We start from the raw sequence: 24860 nt of genomic DNA on the forward strand, positions 1-24860 counted from the left end.
ATTCATACCAGTCGTGGCAGTTTTTCCTGTGAATGTCCAATTTTGCCAATATGTAAAATTATTATTATTAAGGTTTTTTTTTAAGATTTATGTAAAATAAGATATTTCTGATTTATGTAAAATAAGAAATAAGCCTGTCAGAAAAGAAAATGTATTTTGTCGAAACAGAATAATTACTGACAGCATCAAACTGTAATAATATAGTTTGTTATCTTGATAATGGTCTTGTAATAGCATTTTGTGTTGTTATTACAACAAACTGAGCAAATATTTTTTGTCATGGTGGAAAAAAGTTCTTAGAGATGATTTCAATTCTTTTTGCCATTTAGGCTGTCATCGTTTTGAGGGCAGAGGCACTGTATTGTTTTTTTTATCTTCATCTTGGCTACATAGACCTTCTTTGACAGTAAGATTGCATGATTTAGCAAATTTGGATGATTCTGCTGAAGTTGGATGGAGCTGATATAACTTTGGTTAATAGTTTGGGTTTTCACCAGACAGTTTGTCTGGTTTTGCTTGTTACATTCACCTGCTCTCCTTCATGACTCTCATACACTCTTGTCAGAATAAAAACACTGATTCTCTTATATACACTGAAACTGAGTGAAATGAAGACTCCTCACAAACTGTTCTGATTGTGCTTTGATTCTTTAATTCATCTGTGTTTGGCTCAGCCATTCTGTAAACCCACAGCTAAACAATAAATAAACAGATAAAATTTGTACAATAAGGTAGTAACTCATTACATACTGTGTATAAATTCATAGACAGACATGTTTTCGACATGGACTCACTGCTGCCATAGAAAAATAAATCTAACAAAAGATTAGAAATCAAAACAGCAAACAAACAAAGCAGGTAAGTCGCCGGTGGAGAAATGCACAGCGTGAGGTGTCTGTAAGGCAACTGGAGCATAGACAGTGCACTGTGTGTGCATGAGCGGCAATGTGGCACCATGATATAGACACCGTTACTGTCAAAACCCACAGAGGAACAAAGAGCCTCTGAGTCTTGACATGAGAATGCTCTCAGGTTTACTTTTGGTACAAACTGGACTTAAACACATAATCTTCTGGACACATAATCAGTATCTCCTCTTCTCAAGGTGCAATATCTGTGGACTTACATCCACCCCCCCCCCTCCCCAAACTATAATCCATTTTTCTAAAAAGGCTTTTAAAATCCTGGGAAAGACGAGGCAACTTTGATACAGTCTAACATCTCTACATTATTGATGTAAACTGGAAAGTCACAAGGTGCCAGTGAGGTCCATCATGGTAGCAGACTCCATCTGCAGCCATGTGCAGCTCACTCCAGGTCCTGAAGATTGATTGTGCTTCCTGTGAACTGGGAGTTGTCTGAGCCGTTGTCATCCTCTGTCATCACTGAGGGTTCCTGTGAGGAAACAGTCACAGTTTTTAGTGCTTAGAAGCAGTTATTATATCACACATTGCACTCACAGAAGGTAGAAAGTTCACTTGTGTTTACAAAAAATATAATGTTCAATTATATCAGCTATCATGTCTATCAGAGCTGGCATTGTTACTACAAAAAGGCTTCAGAAAGTGTGAAAACTTTTCTCACTTGTAAAATGTTAACAGGCAGGTCGGCAGTGAGCTGAGAGTGGGAGCTGGAAGGTTGAGAGCTCAGCTGGAAGGCCAGGTCGCCGTCACTGGCTGGGTCGTCCTGCATGCACACACACTTTGATCAGCATGTCTTTTAACAAAAGCTCAGATTTATGCTGCCATTGAATGCAGTCAGAACCAACACAAATAATGTGGAAGGTCAGGTGGTGATACACTCCACATACCTGCAGCAGCTGAATCTGGACATACTGGGCACCAGTCACAGGGTCACGCAGAGTCAGCCCCCCATTGGCTGCTGCAGCTCCTTCAGCGTAACGAGCACCCGAGGGGGCCATCAGAGCTGGAGCCGTGGCTGTCTTCGCTCCTTTAGTTTTTCTCTGACTCGATCCTGGACTCCCTGATGGATGAAGAGAACACAGTTTGTCGTTTAGTCTCTGTCTAATCTAAATATCATTTTTAAAACAGTCATATTGTTTTTATAATTTTTATGTATTGTGGTCCATTTTCCATTTATGAATAAGTATCTAAATTAGTATTCTGCAAACTGTGTTTTTATTCCTATTCACCAATCTATCAAATAGGGCTGCAAGACACTACGACTCCCATTCATAACGCTAAAATATGAAGTCAATAAGCATTTTAACATTTTTATCTGATATTAATAGATCTAACAACCTACCTCTCGTGATATTATGATGTGAAAAGTTTATTAAGGATAATTTGGCTCCCATTAAAAACCTTGTTAACAGTAATAGCTGAAGGAATCCTTACCTAAAACAAGCTGAGCTAATGTTCGTGGCAGTTCAGCTCGCAGCTCCCCAGACATTGCATGAACGCCAAGGAGTGATGGAGAAACACCGATATATTTACATGATATGCTTAAATCAATGTTTTGTCAGGTTTTAATTATCTTTACTTAAGTCGTTTATCACACATTTTATGTCTTTTTTTTTTTATTAAAAAGGCTCCATAAACCGACAGCCTCATTAAATGACATATTGTATCAATGTTGATCAATTATGAGCATATTTTATTGTCCAGCCCTTATTGGAGATAAACCCTTTTCTTATTCCGATGAGGAGCATTAAACAGCTTTAAAATCAGTCAAAGTGTGTCTTACCAGAGGCTGAAGGACCTCTTTGCTTCTTCTTCTTGGCCAGCTGGATGGCTCTGTAGTCCGTCCTGGCTGAGCCTCCACTCTCCTAACATACAGAACAGGAAAAGATGAGCACTAACAAAACCACTAATGCATTGTATGCTTTTCAAGGCTGATACCAAAAACAATCAAGCTGCTAATAGCAAATATTTGTGCCATTTCTAAGAAGCTCAACACTGTACAGAAAGCAATTTGGCATTGGACTCTTTGTGGGACTTACAACAGACAGTTGCGACAGTTGTTTCTTGTACAAAGCTGACCCCAAGTATTCTCAACCTGCAGCAATTTAGTTGGAGATTTAGGTATGTCAAGCTAGTAGCCTCGAGCCGTAGTTTTTACTTTCCATTTTCAAACTTTGTTGTTGAAGAAATTCATCAGATTTCACAAAAGACCTGATAAATATTTTTCACAGAACTATTACAATTCCCAAAGAACTGTAAATAGACTTGGTTGAGTGAAATAGGTGAAGCATCCCTTTAAACTGTACTGCATACTGCGCAACAGCACGAGCACTCACCAGGAAACTGCTTGGTGACACAGCGTTGATTTCCTGCTCTTTCTGTGGGCTGAAGCTGCTGCTGTGCCCGGGGAAAACAAACTGGGTGAGCACTTTTCCTCCCTCTTGAGGTCCCAGCACCTCCACACAGCCCAGCAGAGGCCCCGCTCCCCCCTGGCCGCCTACCTCTACCACCTTTGAGGGTGAAGCCAGCAGTTCGGCAACAGGGGCCACTGCCATGGAGGCTGGGGGATCAACACTTAGAGCACTGGAGGAGCTGAGTGGGTGCTGAAGAGGGGGGTCTACGGAGACACCAGCACCCTGCATGGCGAGGGCTGTGAGGGTGCTCAGGGCCTCTGGGGTAACTGTCTGCACATCATCCAAGTTGAGAGTTCCCTGTGGGGGCAGAACGTCACCCACTGTTCCTTCCAGGCCGTGGTGGGAGCCCATGTCAGCACTGGCTGCCAGGATCAGAGGGTCCACAGTTTTGGCCAGCATGGTGCTGGTGCTAGTACAGAGTGTGGGGCCCCCTGAGGTGGGATCGATGGTGAGAATGCCTGAGCTGACCAGGGAAAGGTCCATGGTGAAGGTGCCATTAGAGCCATTGCCACTGACAGGAATTCCCACTCCAATGCCAGCCGTAGGTGCAATCCCTCCAGGCACAGCAGAGAACAGAGAGCTGAGGTCCAGATTGGGCAGCTGGTCGCCCCCTGCAATGCCGGGCCCTGCAACTGTTGTAGGGGTGGAGCTGATGAGCTCACTGCTGGGGGTCAGGGTGGGTGTAGTCTCCATCTGGCTAAGAACATCTGAGATGAAGGAGAGGGGGAAGTTTTCAAGTTAGAGGATAGTTTACATTTTCTATAGAAACACATTAATACATAATAAGTAAAGTGTTTTGTACCCTGCAGTCTACCAATAGTAAAGATTTAAAGGCTGATATAACAATGGTATTTTGGAACAGGATAATGCTGCTTAAGCCCTGCCCTTCAACTCTGTTGAAATTAAACATCAAGGAGTATCCTAAACTGTGTGAATTCATTTCATAAAAAGATAATTGTGTGCCATATTGGAAAGTAGTAGAGCTTAAAAGTTGTTCTTTCCTTCCTTTCTGCCCATCTTGTATATGTTATTATATTATTATATATAACGTATATGATACGCCGGGGCTCAAAGATTTAGCCCACATATTCTAACACAATAATGCGTTGCGAGTTGGGGTTTTTTTAAAGGCTGGATGATTGACTGAACTAAAACTGCTAGCACAAGCATGCAGATATTTTCTAACAATCTCCTCAATATGATGAGTAACCTCAAATGATGAGACACAGCCATTAGCTTATACTTATGCTTGGCTTGCACTTACCGCTATGCAATGCTACGCAATCATGCTAGTCAAAAAGAGACAGCCTGCTTTCTGGAAAAGTATAACAAGTATACTATAATCTTACAACATACCCAGTAATGTTTTTTCATGCTTTTGTTTGTGAGCTACATAGTTAGTGAACTCCAGATATGCTTCCATTCAGCATATGATTAAATTGAACAGAGACATAAGTAGGCCCCATGTGAGTTGCAGCACTCAGTTTAAGGAGGAAGCTCAAGTCGTATTGATACACCCATGGTCAAGCAATTTTCCACTAACCAGGACTGAGGTGATGGTGTTTGAGTATGTGGCTCTTAAGGCTGCTGCGGGACGAGAAGTGCTTGGAGCAGTTGGCCACAGGACAGCGGGTCCTCAGGGTGCTGGCATCCTGCTTATGCTTCTTGGAGTGGATGTACAGGCTGCTGCGTGCTGAAAACCTGGCGGTACAGCCTGAGGAAAATAAGACAAATGTTAAAGCTGGCAACCTCTTAAGAAAATATTAAACTGGAAATAGTTAAAATAATTATGACATTATAATTATATATTATATTGATTTTCACCTGATCAGATAGTTTCATACCGTCATTAAAATTAATACATATAAAGCTGACTGTCTCCAACCAAAAGCCCTTCTTCTTTACGTTGTCATTTGTACCTGTACCTACCTTCTGCATGACACTGGAAGGGCTTGGTGCCCAGATGGGTGATACTGTGACCCTTGAGGTGCTCTGCTCGAGTGAACGATTTTCCACAACCCTCCTCTGTACAGACAAATCGACGGTCATCATCATGTTTCCTGATACGGAAAAAAAGAGGAAAAGGAGGAAGAAGGAGACAGTTTCTTTCATCACAATCTCACACTTACATCAACACCATGGTGAGACAACACTAAAACTAGGCTGACTGACTTCTATGACACGCCTCCTTTTACAAAACGTGTTCCATGTAATGCAAAATCTGCACCGCTCTGTATTACTTATTTGACATAAACAGACATTGTTGTCGTTGAAAAGTACTCACCGTTTATGTCGGAGCAACTTAGACATGCTGGTGAAGGACCAGCCACAGCCTTCCGAGTCACAAACAAATGGCCTCTCACCTGGAAACAGGGAATATGAAGTTTATTTACCAGTGTACAGGATCTAAGAGCAGTAACACCAAAATTGATAGTTGTACACAGCTAAACTCCAGGCAGTGTTTCTTACAGTTTTCTGGAAACATGGGGTGCAATTAATCATCAAAAGGGAAATAAAAACACCTGGTGCTATGAGCTTCCAGTAAGGACACCAAATGAGCTAACTAGCTAATAGCAGAAAGTATATTATCTATCCATCAGGAAAATCAGTAAATCACAAGCCCTTTTTACACTGCGGTTCAGCCTCAGCACCGTAATGAAGCTCCGCCGTCATGCAGCCTTTGCCATTTTACATTGGACCAAGCAACACTGGCGTAAAGCTGCTCCAGTGTGTGTCTTTACAAAGTGTTGTGGCGTTGCGGAAGCAAAACGTGCGCAAGGTGAAAACAAACAGCACGTGCTTCAAATACACACACTCGGCACTGTTCCACCCTGCCGGCTCCGCTGTTTAAACAGACGCAGTTTCGCCTCCGTTACTACCTCCGATGTCAGCTGAGAGGCAGAACGACTTCGCCCCACCATTCCGTCTCCGTGTGTTCCGGGTAGAAGACGGAACGTAACAGTGGCGTAATAATCCCGACTTGAAGTGGCAGTGTAAAAATGGCTACAGAGTTCATGCAGAGCAGCTGGAGGACATCAACAGGGACTATCAGAAATAAAAATAATTATAAAAACTAATCGTGAAATATATTCCAGTTCAGTCCAGTCCAATCAAAGATCAAATTTAGTTTTGTTTAAATATAGTAATGAATGAGGCCCGCAGAAGCACTGAGACGAAGTTTCATGAACTTTGTCCTAAACCAAATAGTGACGTCAGGTCATGAAACTGCCTGCACAAGCTCAGAGGATGGCACACAGCCCGCAGATTCCACAACGGTTATACGTCATTAATCTGTTTGAGCAACTAATTACCTCTTATATCAGTTGAGCACAAAATTAGGTTATTTGTCAAGAAAGATTTGGTGGATTGTAAACATTAACAGCAATCTAAATATGATAAGAATGCCAAACACACTGGAGTGGGGCTTTAGAGCAAAGCTTTCTGTTAGCTGACCCATGTTTAAGGTGCAAATTTTACTGCCGAGCCAATCTAGTCCAGAGTGGTTGCAGTTTAGATGATTCAAGCTGATTTATTGTTACTTTCCAGTAAATATAAATAGTAATATTTGGAAATATGCAACATGACCTGCTGCTCTCAAATGAGTGAACAGGGAGGAACACATTTGCAGAATCATGTGATTGAGGAATGACTTACTCTTTAAAAAAAGTCTGAAAAAACATCTGAAGCATCTCTGTGGCCTGAATGCTCACTATTGTAGAGTTTAAAAAAAGTTTTAATCAGAACTAATTTTCACTGACCCAGTAACTTAAAGTCGAGTTATAGAGCATTACATCCTCCCTACAGCACTGTTACTCTTATCAGCTTACCAGTGTGACTTCTCATGTGGATTTTGAGACGACAGGCCTTGTCATACGTCTTGTCGCAGCCCGGGAAGCTGCAGGTAAAGTGGCCCGTTTCTCTGAAGTGAGTGCGATTGTGGGAGAAGAGGGCACTGAAGGTGATGAAGGTTTTCTCACAGCCTGCACAGGAGAGAGGGAAACATGAAGGATGACAATGGTAGACTGAAAAGTGAATTTTGTAGAAGCAATGCATTAGTACCTAAACCAAAGATTCTCTGTAACACAGATGGCGCATTGCAAGCAACTGTATGCTGTGATGAAATGGTATAAACTTCCTGTTGTCTACGTGGGTGCGGTCTTTTCTTTTCTACTAGAAAATAAAATGCAAAAAAAGAAACTAACGTTTGCACTCTATTCTTGGTTTCACATTCACAGTCCCTTTACATTTCTGTTTGCCTGGTTGGAAAGAGATGTTGGCAGCACTGGCAGTTCAGCACAAATAGGAAGGTATCTGTTAGAGCACTTTCTATTCAATTTGGAAACTGACCCCAATACTGACGTTAGAGGGGGAAAATTCATAGATTGCTGATATGGCAAATACATTTTGTTTTTATGAATACATGTTATGTAAAAACAGTATTTTATTATGGCACAAATATACATACATACATCAAGAGATATATTAGTCAGGTTTTAATATTGGTAACTGATCTGATCAGTCTCTGTGGATGAGAGAGAGACAGGTCTCAAACAAAGGTAATATTTGACTGACTTGTCTGTCTGAAAATGGCATTTTGAAGGGTCCAATATTTACTTTGATCGCCAAGGGGCAAAAGCACAGGTCATTATCTGTGCTAATAACCACTTCTCCAATTTGGGTTTAAGGACCTGTGGCTGATCCCCTAAAGGGACGGTTCAGCAGCCAAACCCATGTGACACAAAAACAGGAAATGATTCTAAGTACAATGTCTCCTTTCTGAACCATCTGTGCATAAACAAATACATCTATAAAGATGCTATCTGCATATTTCAATCTGCTATCTTTTTGGGATAATGTGCTTCATATTCAATTTAGCCAGGGTAGCGGGTGGAGTAAGTGTTTAAGGGATAAGGGTTAAATTATAACAAATATAAGCAAAATGGAAAGCATCATTCGGCTTGTGTTACCTGGGAATTCACACTTGTGGGGCCTCTGCGGCTCAAAGTGGACCCTTTGGTGATTAGTGAGTCGTGAAGCACTGCGAAACCTCTCACTGCAGATCTCGCAGACAAAGGCATTATCCTGCTCATGGACTTTGACATGAGCCTTGAGGTTGTAGACAGTGGTGAACCTCCGTCCACAGCCCTCAAACTGACAGGTGTGTGGCCGCTGCTTGTCATGAGACTGAAGATGCCGCTTCAGCTTGTAAGAGGTGCCAAAAGCCCAGCCACAGCCCTCCACGGTGCACTGGTAGGGCCGTGGGTCCTCAGCATGGTTCAGAAGGTGGACCTTGAGTTTCTGTCTTGTGTCGAATGTACAGGTGCAGCCTGGCTCTGGGCAGTCAAAAGAGGACGATGTCTCTTTCTTGGATCTGATTAGCTGCATAGACTGGAAGTCCCCGTTGTCACAGTCTGCAACAGTGCCTTTGGGGTGTGGGGCAACCAGATCAGCCTCTGTGACAGCACACAGATCCCCTGCCTCCTGCTTAATAATAGGACAGGAGTCCAGAGAAGTGCCAAGCTCCGATAAGGTGCAGTCATCCACCAGAGCCAGCTCAGAGTCACTCACAGACAGACCAGGCCTGGGCTCGTCCTGCTGGCTGGAGTTGGATACTGCCAAGGTGCTGATCTTCCCGATTGATTTAGTGCCACTGTCATAGTTGAGAAGAACAATATCCTCGTGGTCTTTCATGCCCAGATGCTCCTTTAAGCTGACCATGTCATCCTCTTTGTGTACATACCCCTCTGGAGGCGCAGCGAGAGTCAGTATCCCGTTTTCAATGGTCACTATGATGCTTTGGTTGTTTATTGTGATAGTTCCGGAAAAGGTTTCACTCGCAGGCGGACTAGTGGAGGCCGTGCCCGGGTTTGCAGTGTCCTGAAGCCCCGTTGAGTCTGAAATAAAGTCCGAGGTGTCCATGGTTTCTACGATGACTGGATTCCCTGAAAGGAAGGCACTGCTGGAGTGCGACGAAACCTCCCTCACCAGTTTGCTCTCATTGTTTTCGGTACAAATCTGACCACAAATCTTATCGCCATATTTGTTTGTCAAAACAACGTCCTCGACGATGTGCTGATAGACAGTCGGTCTAGCATGAGCCAAGGAGGAGTTCTCGTTTAATAAATTGAAAACATGTTCAGCTTTCTTTAACACCTGGGTGTTAATAGAGTTTAAGTTGTCATTAGATTCACGGAGAATGACGTCACTGCTGCTTCCAACCTCCATGGAGCCATCGGGGCTTGTTTGAAAGCATTCGGGGTTTTTACCTTTCATTTTACCGCAGATAAATACATCCGCTCGTTGTTTGCTCGCCTCACCGTTGCCATCCTCTTGAACTGCATCAAAAACAACATGTAATTCCTCTCGGGGTTTGTCAGCTCCGTGAGGACCGCTGCTGCTGGCAAGCGAGGGCTGCTTGAAGGCGCCGTCCTCGCGCTGCTGCCGTAAAGCTGGAGACTGTAACGTTAACTGCCGCTGCTGCTCCTCTTCCCTTTCAAACAGGGGCAGCGCCATTTGCATTACACTATCACTGCTTACTTCCTCGCATTTCCAGGCAGTCCTCGCAAACTCCTGCGAACCAAGTAGTATATTTAACTCATTTTCCTTCTCAACGTTTACGTTATGAAGTCCGACAGTGGTTCTATAAATGTTAAGCGATACATTGGTTTGTCGTGGTTTGACAGTTGAACAAGCCGACCCGCTACCATTTTCCGCCAGCAGGTGAAACGTTGACGTTCTCGGCCTGCTGTTGTTGTTGTTGTTGTCACTTTGTAGCGTTGACGACTCCAGCCGTCCATCCGCTTCATTAGCAGTAGGAATAAAATGTTGTATCGACCCTGTCGCAGACCGGAGTGGGGATGAAGCGGTTCTGTGTAGGGCGCCATGTTGAGAGTGAATGTTTTGGGCATCAGACAGCCCCTGGATTTCCATCTTGGTATCCCTGTAGCAGCGGCACCAAAAGGGCCCGCCCTACTAGATGGGGACAATCCAGAAGGCCACTTCACAGTTTACTGCAGGCCGGGTGCTGCCTTCCAGGCCTGCATGGAAACTTAAAATTACGGTTGCCGCGACTAACCTCGGCGTTCTTTAAATTCATTAAATCAATCGATGTTTATTTATATAGCGCAAAGTCGCAAATAAGTTATCTCACTACACTTTACATGTAAAGCAGCTTTAGAACATTATTTGGTTTTCTTATTTATTTATCTACCATCACAGCGATGAGCAATTGTTTTTTTAGACACCCAATGTTAACATTCAGAATAATTAAGGCTGATGCCTAAACACCAACATCAAACACATGTATATATGAAATACCTTTTCTGCCCAAAAACATGGCTATAGTTAATTGGGTAACATTCGGCACACCATGACCCAGAATTTACGAAGTGTTCCTGAAGGCAGCCATGGTACAATTTAGCTGAGTGAAATTATGGAGCGGATTTGTGGCAGTGAATCCCAGCATGATTTGGGTTTTATCAATGAGAAGCTTTCAGTGACTCATTTGTATGATCCATTAAGCCAATAATGATTTAACTTCTGAAATGACAATAAAAGCCCAAAATGCTTTTGATAAGTACAAAAAGTCAATATTTGATGTCCCAGTCAGTGTGTCTTCATTATATTTCCACTGAGTGGCAGTGTGGTACTAGAAAACACAAGAAAATTCTCCTAGAATGAGGCATCATCTGTGAAAAAAAAAAATATTTAAAGTGTGTGGCCCTCAGGATTTAACAAAATGCATTTAAGACTTTGATATTAAAATTCAGTGTATGAGGTTTAAAGCACATTGTAGCCTATGTTAAAGCACTATCAGGTAAAATTGTGACCCCATAGTCTGAGATGTCATTCCAAAATTTGGAAACTTTTTATAGCTTTTTATTTTGACTGAAAGCAAATAGGCCATGTGTTCTTACTGTAGGCTATATAAATGTAATGTAATCTAAGGGGCTGTTAAAAATGATTGTCAAGATTAGGATTGAATCTCTGGCCTTTAACTGTTTTAAAAAACTGAGACCTCCCATGGACTTGTAGCCTGCGTTGTTTTTCTGTGGACTCATTCCACCTTTAATATACTTATATTTTAAATCAGCATATAAATGCAGAATCTGTTGGCGAGGGACAAGATTTTTGTTTTTGAAGCGTTCAGATTTCTGTTTGTTTGTACTGACCACTCACGTTTGAACAGCCTTTGGGTGTACACAGGAAACAGAGAGCAAAGAGACAGAGCGCTATGCAAGATATCTGTTTTCACAAATTATCCTTTCAACTCCAAACTCCATTATAGCGTCTCAAGTTGCAGTCAGACCGACATCAGTTATCTCTGTATATCTCATGGCTACATTTAAAGCCCTGAAATCTTGTCCCTTGGCCCCAGAGGCAAAATTGTCAATAGATTATACCCAGTGGCTTCCGGGATTACCTTGAATAGTGCCTAGCTAAAAGATGCACAGCCTTAATAATTCAAAGTGGTGTAAACAATACAGTTGCAGACTGTAAAAGGAATAATTTCTACAATAACTACCAATAAATACAAGTGAAGACTCAGCAAATTGATAAATATTCCAGCCAATTCCCATTTTTCCATAAAGTAATCCTGAATAATAGGCTGAAAATTTATCAAACTGGCAACTTCATATGAGACATACCTGTTTGTTTTTTTTACTTTCTAACATGATGCAGACTAAAGTACAGTATAATAAATACAAAGAACTATAAATAAAATCCTGATAGACTGGACTCAAAGAATGCACTCCCTTTAGAGTAAATGTTTCCAAAGTCCCAATAACATAACCCTTTAATTACTGTCAAAATATGATAATACTACATTTCTGTGCACAGACTACAGATGAGCCTTAGAGAATATCTTTATTTGGTTTCTAAGCGAAAAGCTAGAAAACACTGACAAACCTAAAACGTAACTTGGACAAACACAGATGGGAACAATAAAAAACAGACAGATAACTCAGAGAGGAACAAAATGGAAGGAAGACTGTTCACAAAGTATTCTGTACATCACTTTACATGTATATTTACATTTACCTACATGTGGGCAAAACACTAGACAGGGGAGTGAGCAGTATGTTGTTTGTCAGTGTAATGAACTAATACTGTACACGATGTATAGAAAGCTCAACATGCTTCATACAAAAATATCCAATAGGTTATGTGACTTTGGGTTAGTGTACTTGTTGATCATTACACACGCATGCATGCATGTTTTAAACACTGTGATACAAATCTATCCTAAAGTTCATATATCCTATATGTTTTGGATTATTACATTGGCAGTTGCTTCAAGTATACTGTACACAATAACAGTAGAAAGAGAAAGAACACTCCTGCACAGAACACAAGTCAACACACACAGGAATGTGGTTCGAAGTCATTTTCAGATATGAAGAAAGATACAGAGTACAATCATTGGCAGCATATCAGCCAAATAAGCATGCAAAATAACATGGATTTCCTGTGTTATCATATAAAAATAGAGTCCTCCCTCACACACACTTGCAGGATTATGACAGAAATAAGGCCACATATCCATTTCCCTTCTGATACAATGTGACACATGCTCAATAATCCAGATGATGCTGTCAGGTTCAACCAATCTTCTTTGTTCTTTGTAAAGCCTACAACCAACATCAGAGGTCAGGTACAACATGTGTTAAGTAAACCGCACAGATTGTACTTATAGGGGAAAAAGTATGGAAGCCCTGAGGGGCAAGTGAGAAAAAAAATATGTGGTGATTCATTTTCTAAGTCTGATCAAATTTGTTTTCTCTCCTGTGTTTGTTGAAGCTCCTATGAGGACCCCTGTGGTACCTCTTATCGCTTTGCTGATCTTGTCCTGTACATGTGTTTTTTAAAGGAGCAATTCACCCCTGGAAAAAGCCACTTTCAGTCATAGCTGGTGTTCTCTGTAATTCATAGAAGCAATAATATTTGAAATTGGCGCCATAGCTGTGAAGAATGTTGTACAACCAGCTCGTGGTTTAGCCCATTTTACATTCTGACAACACAACACGTGAAATACTTCCGTTTTACAGTCAAGGACATTGATCGCTGCAGGCAATGGCTCAGAGTGGAACAGAATCCGAAATGCGACAAGTATATATATATATAATATAGAATATATAGAATATATATATATATATATATATATATATATATATATATGCGACGGTGGATCGTCTAAAAAATCTTCAGGTCTGCAGTCTACATTTCAAACCTGACGATTTTGAACGAGACGTGACATTGGAGGCGGGCATCCTAGATTGAGGAAGTGTAGTTTAGCAAGCTCCCTGGCCTCCACCAGATGACGCGTTTTACATTGTCTAGCTTGAGTTTTTCCAGGGTCCATTGGAGAAGCAGATTATGCCTTTTTTTCCCTCTATCATAATGGCATTAGCTCCCCATTATAGCATGATAGGACTGAGGTTGAAAATTGTCAAACTGGCCCTTTAACAAAAAATCTTATCATGCTTTCTTGTAATGTTCAAATGTATCACTCGCTGTCAATCTTTGCTGTGGAAAATACAGAAAAAGGCTGATTTGGCAGTGCGAAGTTATATATTATAGTATAATTATTACCACCTAAAATTTCCTCACAGGAGCTTTAAGTAAGAACAGGTGAAAAAAAGGTTTTGCCAACTTTATTTTACAAAGTTCAGTTTTTTTCATCTGTAAAACAAGCAAAGACATTAGAAAACAAAGCTGTTAAAAAAAGGTTTTATTGGGTCATTATTTTGTTCCTTTATTCATCTGTGAAAGCAGGTGAAAAAAGGTTTAAGCAGGTGAAATAAAGTTGGTCAGGATTATTTTTCTACGTTACCTTTTGGTCTGTGAAAACCACTGAAACAAAATAAAAATGGATTTGGCAGGTGAAAAACTGCGTTTGTTGTTGTAATTCTCATTTTAGCCACTAGAGGCTGAAGTGCACCACTTCCCCATGTTCTAAATAAGACTGAAGCATTCATGTTTTCTAAAGGGTGAGTTTCAATGTCTCCATGCACTCCAAACTTAACTTTATATTGTAAATGCTGGGTTACAAAGTTATCTAAACTTTTATTTCCAAACTGCTTCACAAAAAAAGGTCAGATGTAGAAATGAATCGCTAAATGTTTTTTCACATTCTCCTCAGGGCTTTCGTAAAAGAGGGCGCAGCCTGTTGGAAAAAAACAAATATTGAAAACTAATATACTGTAGTACTTCTGCTCGTATCCTTCATTCGCACCAAGAAGGCATAGCAAATAAAATCACAAGTCTGGAAAAAAAAGTCAAAATTCATTGCAAATCAGCCTGTTTATACAGTCGCTGATGGGCCCTGACTGACAGCCACAGGAAATATACAGCCACACATCACACAGCAGAGCTGATGAGGGAACACTGTGCATACATTTCCAAAAGTAACTCCCTGAAAACAGTCTGAGTGACTTTTACAGCAGCACTAGACACCAAACCCCATTCTCCTTTTCACTCGTTCTTGGTGTCCTCAGTAATGAAGAAGTGACCCTGACTCTTTCACACAATCTGCTACATATAAAGTCTGGCCTGTGAAATATGCACTGACCGGCTCTATTCGTTTTAAAAAGATACATGCGCGAGGCAGCTTGAGAACCAGAGGCACCCACCTTATGAATGATTCATCCCAAATGACAAGAGTTACAGTTTAGAGGAAGAGGGGGGCAGCAGAGCACACAGACATCGTTACGTTCGGCTGAAATAATTTAAACCTCCTGATATTGTGGAGGAGCTGGTGTGGAGGGTCTGTTCTCCATCCTGAGCCTATTTCATGGCCATATATATTTCCTGCATCCTGGGGGTGCTTTTAAACGCCTTCCTTCGTGTCCAAGTGGGATTAGTTTAGACTTGCGGACTCTTCATCGCTGTGGGTTGACCTTGAAATGTGGCACATTTTCCACCCCTTCACATAGAAAAACATTTGAAATTCATGTTCAGTATACACATATAATACAGCATACATTTTCATGAAGCAATAAGCGGTCCGTTGGCCCACATGTGCCACAACCAGGACAGGATCTTATTCCTGCGTCTCTATTTTCAGACTTCCTGTGTGACTGTCGAGCCTTTGAAATGCCCTGAGATTACACAAACAAGGAAAGGACATTAGCCTCAGCGTGTCTTTCTTACATATGATAGAAATTAATTGCCTGGCAACTGCAGGGTTTATTACTCGAATACATCAGACCCTCTTATCACGGTGAACTAGAGCAGTCAGACGAAGTAAAGAGAAGTGGAGGGAGATGTAGAATCGACTTCTGTGGGAGATGTTCTGTTGGGCAAATCAGTCCGTAGAGGCTTTTGTCTCTCAGTCAAATGTTGAAATTGAAACGCAGTTTGTGGGTTCTTGCACAGTTGTGTGTTGCACCTGCCAAAGGTGCATCGTGATAAGTTCTGACAAAAATCAGAACCAGAAATTTTAAAGGACAAAAAGTGTATTTTCTTCCAGTTGTCCCCACAAACACTTTGAGAGGAATGTATTCATCCCTGGTGGCTGTCCCTTTCGATCTCCAAAATTATGTTCCTTTCAAGCCTCCAACCATAAACCATGCAACACACATACACACGCAGAGACACACACACACGTCGCTCTTTGCTTAAATTTCCAACCACCGAGCTGCTCCGCTGGCTGCCCTCATTTCAGGCGTGCGAGTTGCGCTCCTTTGAGGCAGGGGTTGTCGTTGTTGTGGTGGTGCAGGACATGGAGGGGGAGTCAGAGGTGGCGGGAAGAGGGGGCCGGGGTTCAATCCCTCGGCTCTTCATGAAGGACAGCAGCTGGTCGGGGATCTCCGCAAGGACATCCTTAGCCAGTCTGGCCATGCTCAGAACCTGGTTCCCTGACCGGTCGATGTAGTCCCGGAAAGGAACGAACTGCAGGAGAAAAGGAAAAACTGGAAGATTATGCCAGCAGGGAAATTTGCTTAATTTTGGTACGCAGTTAGTCTTTTTAGAGTCTGTTCATTAATGCACTTGTATTAAGTTCTGCTCTTATATTCCTGAAAGTCTGGATGTCGCGCTGATAAAGCCTCACATCTGTGACTCATGTGAGTTAAAGGGCTCTGTGTCTGCAGAAATGGCTTCACCTGAACGATGTCTCTCTCTGCAAAGCGTCCCCTGGAGGACACTCTGACCTCGTCCCCGTCCAGCTCCTCCATAGCTGCAGAAAACAAACACAACATTTCACTCTTAGGTAGAAATACACAGTGTGCAGCCTTCAGAAATTAGACATGCTGCTATTTGTTGGGAAGTTATAGGAGTCTTTGCCTATAAAAGTGAAGGAAATACATATAAATTCATACAATTGAATTGTATTTTACAGCTTTGTATATTTTAAGTTTCAGTTTAGTTTTTTTTTCTGGTAATAATGAAACATCTAGTTGACTCATCCTGCACTTTCAGGGTTTACACTAATTTTGCATCTAATGAAACACTGTCTTGAATGAATGTCTCCACTATGATGCACAAAACCTAAAAGCAGTTACAGATTTTCACTGTTTGTGTTTGAATGTTCTCTCATTCAGCGCTCTTGTCTGCAGCTGTGCCGACCAATATCTGGGAGGAAAAAACTATTGCAACTAATTTCCTGACTTCCTGATTTTAAAGGGCCAATTTGCCAATTTTCAGCCTCAGTGCTATCATGCTATCATGGGGAGCTAATGACATTATGGTAGAAGAAAAATACAATTTCGCTCTGTGCCTTTGGAGGATGCTATCCGCCATGGGCCCTGGAATACCAGGCATCATGTGGCGGAGGCCAGGGAGCTCGCTAAACTACACTTCCTCAATCTAGGACGCCCGCCTCCAATGTCATGTCTCGTTCAAAATCGTCTGGTTCTTGTCGTATTTCAGATTCTGTACCGCTCTGAGCCGTTGCCTGCAGCGAAAATGGTAGTATTTCATTCCAGCGCCTCTCGCTGGGTCGTTCCTTTCAGAGGGAGGGGCGCAATGCATGCTGGGTGTTGTAGGAATGTAGAATGGACAAAACCACAAGCTTGTACAACTTTCTCCACAGCTATGGCGCCAATTTCAAATATTGTTGCTTCTATTGATTACAGAGAAAACCAGCTTTGACTGACAGTGGCTTTTTCCAGGGGTGAATTGCCCCTTTAAAAGAAACATGTACATTTGTGGGATCAAATAGCATTCTGCGAGCTGGTAAAGGGGATCTATAAATCTCCTTGTATTGTAAGATCATGCACAGCACAGAGGACGCACACTCTGAAATGTTGCTTTCAAACAGGTTCTTATCATCTGCACACATGAACTGCTTTTCCACACTGCTTGTAATGAGGCAGTACGATGATCTTCTGACAGTGCATTGTAAGTTTTACAACAAATGTTACAAACAAAATCTCAGTTTTTCTCAGCAAACTTGACTCACTTCCAGAGTAAACAAAGTTAATTATGTCTCACAGGAAAAAAAAGAAGGGGGAACCTCAGCTACTAAAAGTGTGTTGATTTGTCTTTCACCAATTCTCTGAACTATATCTGAAATAGGACACTACACAAGTTCTTTGTCTCCTTTATTACTGATGAACATTATATAATGATGTGATGCACCAAACTGATGTCTGTTCCAATCCTTTGTCTTATCTTTGGTAAGGTGACTAAAGAAACGCACTTCTTACACATCTCTGCAGCGTTGTCATGAGGATGAGAGGATTGAAACGGTGATCTGCATCACAAACATTATTCATCATTTCTCAGCCTCAACACGGTGCAAACTAAGGCCATGCCACAGTCCTCTGGGACTCACAGAGAGTTTAGACCAGAGACAGGTCGGTGGTCCTGCTCCACCACATCTGTTTCCTGCTGCTGTCTTAGTGGAGGAGGAAACAATAACCCCTCTGTAACCCATCCTCATTAGTGTTTATATAGTCTGCAGGGAAGAAGGTGAAGCTCCTGACTGGGAAAAGTTCTGCATCGGTCTATTTATAGTTCCTTATCAACAAAGCAAATCTGATGCGCAAGTGACAAACAATCTGTGGCACAGAGGAACCCTTTTCATACTCGAGTTTAAAGGGAAAAGGAAAGGATGCTGAGGGAGGGATGCTGATGGGAGACTGGTGAGGCTCCACATGGTGCACAGAGATGGCAGATGGTGGTCGGGAGCAGCAGGGGAAAAGAGGCGAAGAAGGGGGGAAGGAATAATTTGACATGCCTGTATGAGAGAGGAAATGTTGAAACAGGGGGTGAGGATATACCAGGACAGTGTGGACAGAGACATGAGAGGAGAGGAGGGATAGCATAGAGTAAAGTGGTACTGAAGAAGGGTTCAGGTGTGTTGTAAAGCCTGGCATGAGGGTGGAGGTCCACGGAGATGCCTCCTGCTGCCCTCAATCACATGTTGCAAGTGTGTAGACTCTGCAATGTGCCCACACTCTGAGGCATGAGTCTGTGCAGAAATAACACTCAATGCCACAGCTTCCAGCTCTGAACCACAGAGTGGCATGGAGATATTCAATGAAGACAGTGGAAATCATTAAAACTTAAAGTAAAAACCTAAAGTTGTTATCTTAAAGATCTCAGTTTTGTTCTCTTTGATATCCCTATGGCAATAAACGGTAATTGTGGGAGCACACTTCCCAGATATCCAAAAAGTGTTGCCTGTGTGATGCTCCGGTTGTAACTCTTGATTTTCCTTGCTGACGGTCGCTTTCCTTTTTAGACAGTTTGCCTTCATCTGAGTGTCGAGTTTGTTTCTTTTTCTTTGGATTTTCACTTATTTTTGAAGTTGTCTTTTCTTTGTTTGTTCAGCCATAGTAGATTACTGAGATTAATCCAACCGCTTAGCTCCGCCTACCCTCTCTGGCAGACCAACCACTGCTGGGTGATGGAAAACGCGTCACTAACTGGGCGCTGCTTGTGATTTTTTCCAAGACACCCAGTCCGTAATACTGCAAATGCAAAGGCTTTCATCAGTGGGCCATAGGCTCAATCACCACTGTGTTACCTCATTAGGCGATAGATAGAGACTTAGCCGACGTCAGTCTAACACGAAGGAGCTGCATGTGAGAACCAAATACCCAGATCAGTTGATCCGGACACTAAGCGGACTCATACCTGCCAGCCTCCTAGTAAAAAGGACGTTTAATGTCCGATTCAGCTGATATTTGAACACAGCAATTTATTGTCCAGAGTATTCACAGACAGCCAGATGCTTCTTTTTGGATGCGTGCTTACAGATGCCCTAAGCGGACATGCATCCATACTTTATATTCACCCTGTTTTCCTGTGATAACGAGTTAATTTCAGTTGTTTTCTCAAGATCTTGACTGATTTATCTGGGGATTACAAAGCTTGTTTTCTCATTATAACAGGATCATTTTCTGGCGATCTAGAACAAGACTGATCAAAACCTAGTATGTGGCGGACCGCATCAGGTCAATGTGTGCTCTTGTGGGCAACACTGGAAGTGTGGCGTGTGACACGTGCGTATCTCGTGCGTGGAGAATTTTTAGGTGCGCGTGGTTCTAGGCTAAAAATAAATCATGATGAGTCCTATTGATCATCTTGAGTCCATGATTGGCATGGAGAGTAAAGTAGGTCAACACTTCCGATATGCTTTTTCAAAGTAAAAGCCCGATCTGGAAGTCTGACTCCCCTCGTTTGTACACAATGCACAAAGTGTTTCCCAGGCCGTTGTCATTGTTCTTTTTTTTTCTTTATTTGTAACTTTTCCAGAAAGTTATTTGATCAATAAAGTCACTCACAGGCTCCTTATTGCGGCTCCTGCTTAATTTTCTTTGAAATAAAAACATAATCATAAGTCTCCCGCAGGTCATAAGTATATATGTTTGTAAAAATAAATAAATAACATCATGTTACAGACGCAACATGGTGAGGACAGCGGACGAGCAGCGGAGGAGCAGCCCCGACTACTCCCTACGGCTCTGAAAGTACGGTCACTCACTCAGTCAGTCAGTCAGTCAGTCACATACAGACCCATGTGTCGGGCTGATCCCGGCGGTCAGCCAAAAACAACAGGCTGGCCACTGTGATATTACAGACAAGGACATGCCATGCTGCCATTGCCCACACTAATGAGCTAAGTTAAGCCTGTTCTTATGTTTGTTTTGTGCTTTTGCAACTCTGGGGATACAAGTTATGATCATCTGACGTTACGGTGGTGCAGCGTTGTTATCTCGAGATAACAGGATAAATAAGTCGAGATCTCTAGAAAACAACTGGACATCATTCTTTTTCATGGGAAAACGGAGTAAAAAAAATGTATGGCATGTCTGCTCAGGGTTTCCATACTTTCAACCCTGCATGCTGTTATTGGCTGGACCCGACACATCCACTGCAGAAAAAAATTAGAGTACACAGGCAGAGGGCACGGTCTCTGCAGATACAGACACTGCCATAAACTTTAATAGGTCATAGGTCATAAGGGGTGATTGAGATTAAGTTGATACTCATTCTGCCTTTAAACTGTTTATTAAGAAAACATCTGCCACCTACTGTTTTCAAGATCAACATGAACTGTCTGTCTCAAGTGAAATAAAAATGCGTAACTTCTGAACCAAAAAAGACAATATTGTATATATTGTATATGATATAGCAGCAGACAAATTTTGTTTCCAGGCCGACCCTGACCCTAAGAGTTTAGCAAACTTTGCCAAACAGAAGTAAGCAATGCTTTTGTTGTGGATTGCCCTCTTAAGTGCTACTTTCAATGGTCCATTATGGGGCCTCTTTAATTCAACATCTTGCCCTCTTGCTCAGACTGTAATATAACATTTTCACCCTACTTATGCAGATGACACACAACTTTAGATAACAGTCTCACCACATGACCTTAGCTACTTCCATTTTTTTTTTTAAAGTGTGTCAAATAAATAAATAAGTGGTTGTGTCAGAACTGTTTAACCACACAGACAAAGCTGAATTAACTGTTCAAGGCCCCAAGGATTACAGGTCAGTGCTCACCTTGAATCTATAACACTTACATCTACAGAGCAAGCTAGAATTCCCACTCCTGTACGGACATACAGAACTTCCTTTTAATCTCTCTAAACTGCAATTTATATTTGTTGGTTTATTTTTACTGTCTTGTCAATGCAGATTAAAGGTTTCTTAATGTCTTGTTTTTAAAGTATTCCTATGCCTCTAACTTTTAAATTGCCTTGTGCCTTAAAGGTGCTATATAAATAAAGGTGCCTTGCTGTTAGTGGTGGATTAATCCACATTAGCAGCAGGACGTGTCTTTGGGATTGAGTCAATAGAAACCACAGTGTGTGCGTTTGTGGTAATGAAGGAACATCCACCCTGTGGATCAATTCATTGGTTTAGGTCTTTTAATGACATGTTTTGAAAAATTACAGTTAGTCATCAGCCTTAGTCTTTAATGTTGTGCATTTAAATTACTTCCAAAGCAGCATACATTTCATTCAATATTTCCTTTCTGAATATTACCCGACAAAGAAAAGGACATTCTAAAGATGCTGAAGATGTTGTATACAGTAAATGTGAAAATATTTTAAGTGCTGCCATTCAAAATATGCAACGAGTACATCAAAATAATTTCATAATTGATTTATTAAAAAATACACGTCTGCAGATTCATGCTGACTGAAGATGTTGGCCCGGGTATTACTCACATATTTTAAACTTTTCATTTCCAGTTTAAAGTCATATATCTTTTTGCTGTAACTGATGTTTCCTGATGCAGAATTTTCCTCAGTTGAACAATTTAAAGGGATAGTTTTGATTTTTTAAAGTGGGGTTGTACGAGGTATCAATAGCAAGTGTACTATGTAGTAGATAACAGTCAGCACGGCCCCTGTTAGGAGAAGCCGGCCAGAGTTCCTACATGGAAGCTAAGCGAAGCACCGCTGCAGATGGGGTCAGGAGTACCACGTAACTTTAGCCACTTAAAATAGTCCTACATATATATATATAAACATTTCAGTTTAAGTGTACGCTGTATTTTATTATTTTGTCACAGCTTCCCATTGAAGTCAGACAGCCCCCTCTCTCAGCACTATGCCTTATGGTGTGTTCCATTTGTACTCGGAAGCCAGAATTTTCAAGTTCCCAGTCGGAAATTTCAACTGGAACGCCCCGAGGTCAGATTTCTCGGACTCGAAAAGTTGAAGGAACCTCACCAATCCCAACCTCAACCCCTTATTTGTGTCTCAATTAAATCAGCCTGTGAGGAAGCACCAACTCCCTCACTAGCTGTTTGCTAAAATCCCTTTTTGACAAGAAAAGTGGACAGATTCACACACACAACTTTCTTTGTTATTTTTTATCTATGTGGAATGGTTTCAATATTAATTGCAACAAATAGCTGTACTCCGCATTTAAAGCAAGTTTTTGTTAAAAGTATAGTGAAGACATGCAGTAGTAAAAACATTAACCTTTTAGGGTTTGAGTCCTTTGTGGAGGCCATCTTGTGCTGGTGCTTAAAGAGGAAGCATGCCTCAACTACAGCCCTTTTATGTGATGGGTGAGTAGGTGGGTTCTCTGACTTGATTGGACAAAGGATGAGTGGTGAAATTGACAGCCAACTAAGGTAAATACTGAATGTTCTTGAAATTATTTTCTTCCTTTGAATGTGTAATATATATGACTATATGGTAAAGAATTAAATGAGGTTTGTTGGTATGAGCAAGCTAAGAAAAACAATGTATATTTGTATTTAACCATGTCAACTTGATTTTCTACAGTTCTGACCTGATAGGCCAGTTTGAACTGGCAAGGTGGGCTCACGCGCTATATAAGTGAGTGCGATGAGCGAGTGTGGAGTGGTTTAAGAAGAGCAGCACCAGAACTGTTTGAGCTGTGTAATGAATGTAAGTTTTATTTTTGGTTCATGTTTTTTTTTCTTTTATTTTTGTAGAGACTGAAAATAAAATTTTCTTGTCTTTCTGAAGTCTCCATTTGCTCCCTGCACCTTACTTTTTAAGACAGCCGTACTCACATGTCCATCTTCTATCTGTGGACATTTGCCTTGTCAGAGGCGGGACTTGGGTGTTAAAATCAAGTATTTGGGCTGTGTTGCAAAAGGCTAGTATCATTCTTTCTATTTCAATGCGGCACATTTCCTTTAGTACTTTAAATTGTTACTCTGACCACACATCTTCTGTTTGAGTCCTTAAAGAATGAAGCTTAGAAGAAATTTAAATACTATTCATTAGCGTGTGTGTGTGTGTGTGTATGATCACATACTTCATGCCACCCCTGCATAAGTCAGTGCCCCAGCTGGGCCACCCCAGTCAAAAAAGTCTGGATCCGCCCCTGAACGTAATGTATACCTACGCATATCACAACAGCTGTTTGGCTCAGCGATTTGTAGAGTGACAACAAATAAAATAAAATACAATATTGTGGAAACGACAAAGCAACCTTTCCGATGGAGACAAGAGGATTTGGTTTTCCTACACATGCCGTGAAGTGTATGATGCCGTATATGTCAGCTGTTTGTGTCAAAAAGTGCAGCAGCTTGCACAGACTGAAATCAAACTTTTCTGAAGATATCACCGTTGGGACTTGTCTTTTGGCTGTTCAAACAAAGACTGTCCTCTGATTTTTGTCTGTGCTAGCCACAAAACAAAAATACAGCATACACTTAAACTGAAATGTTTCTTTATATGTAGGAGTTCTCTTAAATGGCTACAGTAAGTGGTACTCTTGACCTCGTCTGCAGCGGTGCTTACCTTAGCTTCCGTGTAGGAACACCGGCCGTCTTTTTCTAACAGGGGCCGTGCTGTTATCTACTGTAGGCCTACGTAGTTGCTTAGTATTAATTAGGTCCTCATACAACCCCACTTCAAAAAATCTGAAAGATCCCTTTAAGTTTACATAGGAATCATCAAGAGTTTATAATCTTCTGTACCTTCAAAATGTTTTTCTATGAAAGCCACACATGAGCAAACACATTCATGGCCCAGTTTTGTTGGCCCATTTCTGCACACATATCCCAAAATAAAAGTGTACTTCCAGCAGCATGGGGAGACAACAGATGACCTTGACAGAACTAAGAGAATAAAACATGGGGGATGAAACAATGGAGATCAAATTGGGTTGATAAATTTTGATTTTGAAAGACTGCCTCCAGCATGAAGCTCCCAGAGAGGCTCATCTCTGATTTGGTGCGTGATGTGTGGAGCTCTACTCATCCAGGGAGTAGACCTGGGCAAAACAGCCGCTGAATACATTTTGAGCACTTGATTCATCCCCTTGTGCGAGCAGCGAGTCTGCTTTTCAAGCTTTTCAAGCGTCACAGAGAGTAAATCAGGCACACATCAGGAGCTTCTCTCTGTTGAGTGACAGAATCTGCTGAATGTGTTGTCAAGCTCTGATGGAAAGGAGATGATTCACCAAACACTGCACTGAGGCTCTGCTGTTCTCACTTTTATAACCAAAACTCTCTCAAACTTTGGTGTTTGTCTGATTCAAGTGATGTGTTCCTCGTTCCACACAGAACTCTGATTAAATTGGTGACTGGGGTGGATGAATCTATAAAAAAGCTCCCCACAAATGTACCATCTTG

At 41.6% G+C, this 24860-nt stretch overlaps 2 protein-coding genes across 2 annotated transcripts in view; both read right to left on the reverse strand.

Moving 5' to 3' along the window:
- Positions 1–629: 629 nt before the first annotated feature.
- On the reverse strand, positions 630–10267 carry LOC138606617 (zinc finger protein ZXDC). Its single transcript, XM_069679098.1, has 10 exons — positions 8305–10267; positions 7165–7317; positions 5622–5700; positions 5267–5397; positions 4881–5051; positions 3260–4044; positions 2707–2788; positions 1811–1983; positions 1585–1686; positions 630–1395 (listed from the first exon to the last, which is right to left on the reverse strand). The coding sequence occupies exons 1-10, from the start codon at positions 10265–10267 to the stop codon at positions 1309–1311; spliced, it is 3726 nt and encodes a 1241-aa protein (XP_069535199.1). The 3' UTR covers positions 630–1308.
- Positions 10268–13522: 3255 nt separating this feature from the next.
- Positions 13523–24860, reverse strand: part of LOC138605535 (copine-9-like) — a 182605-nt gene continuing 171267 nt past the window's right edge. The window contains exons 20-21 of the mRNA XM_069677865.1: positions 16444–16517; positions 13523–16231 (exon numbers count right to left, since the gene is read on the reverse strand). Coding sequence (XP_069533966.1) covers positions 16001–16231; positions 16444–16517 — 305 coding nt within the window. The 3' untranslated portion in view covers positions 13523–16000. The remainder of the gene's footprint in view (positions 16232–16443; positions 16518–24860) is intronic.

The sequence above is a fragment of the Semicossyphus pulcher genome, unplaced genomic scaffold, assembly GCF_022749685.1.
Source record: "Semicossyphus pulcher isolate SPU_LCO1_2020_fin unplaced genomic scaffold, fSemPul1.0.p SCAF_3, whole genome shotgun sequence".
NCBI lineage: Eukaryota > Metazoa > Chordata > Actinopteri > Labriformes > Labridae > Semicossyphus > Semicossyphus pulcher.

Bases quoted from the DNA above. Each gene is read 5' to 3' on its own strand.
- LOC138606617 (XM_069679098.1), bottom strand. From the start codon at position 10,267: ATGGAAATCCAGGGGCTGTCTGATGCCCAAAACATTCACTCTCAACAT. The intron at 7,318-8,304 runs GTAACACAAGCC...TCTCCTGTGCAG, and splicing joins CCACAAGTGTGAATTCCCAG to GCTGTGAGAAAACCTTCATC. The intron at 1,396-1,584 runs GTGAGAAAAGTT...GTTTCCTCACAG, and splicing joins TGCCTGTTAACATTTTACAA to GAACCCTCAGTGATGACAGA.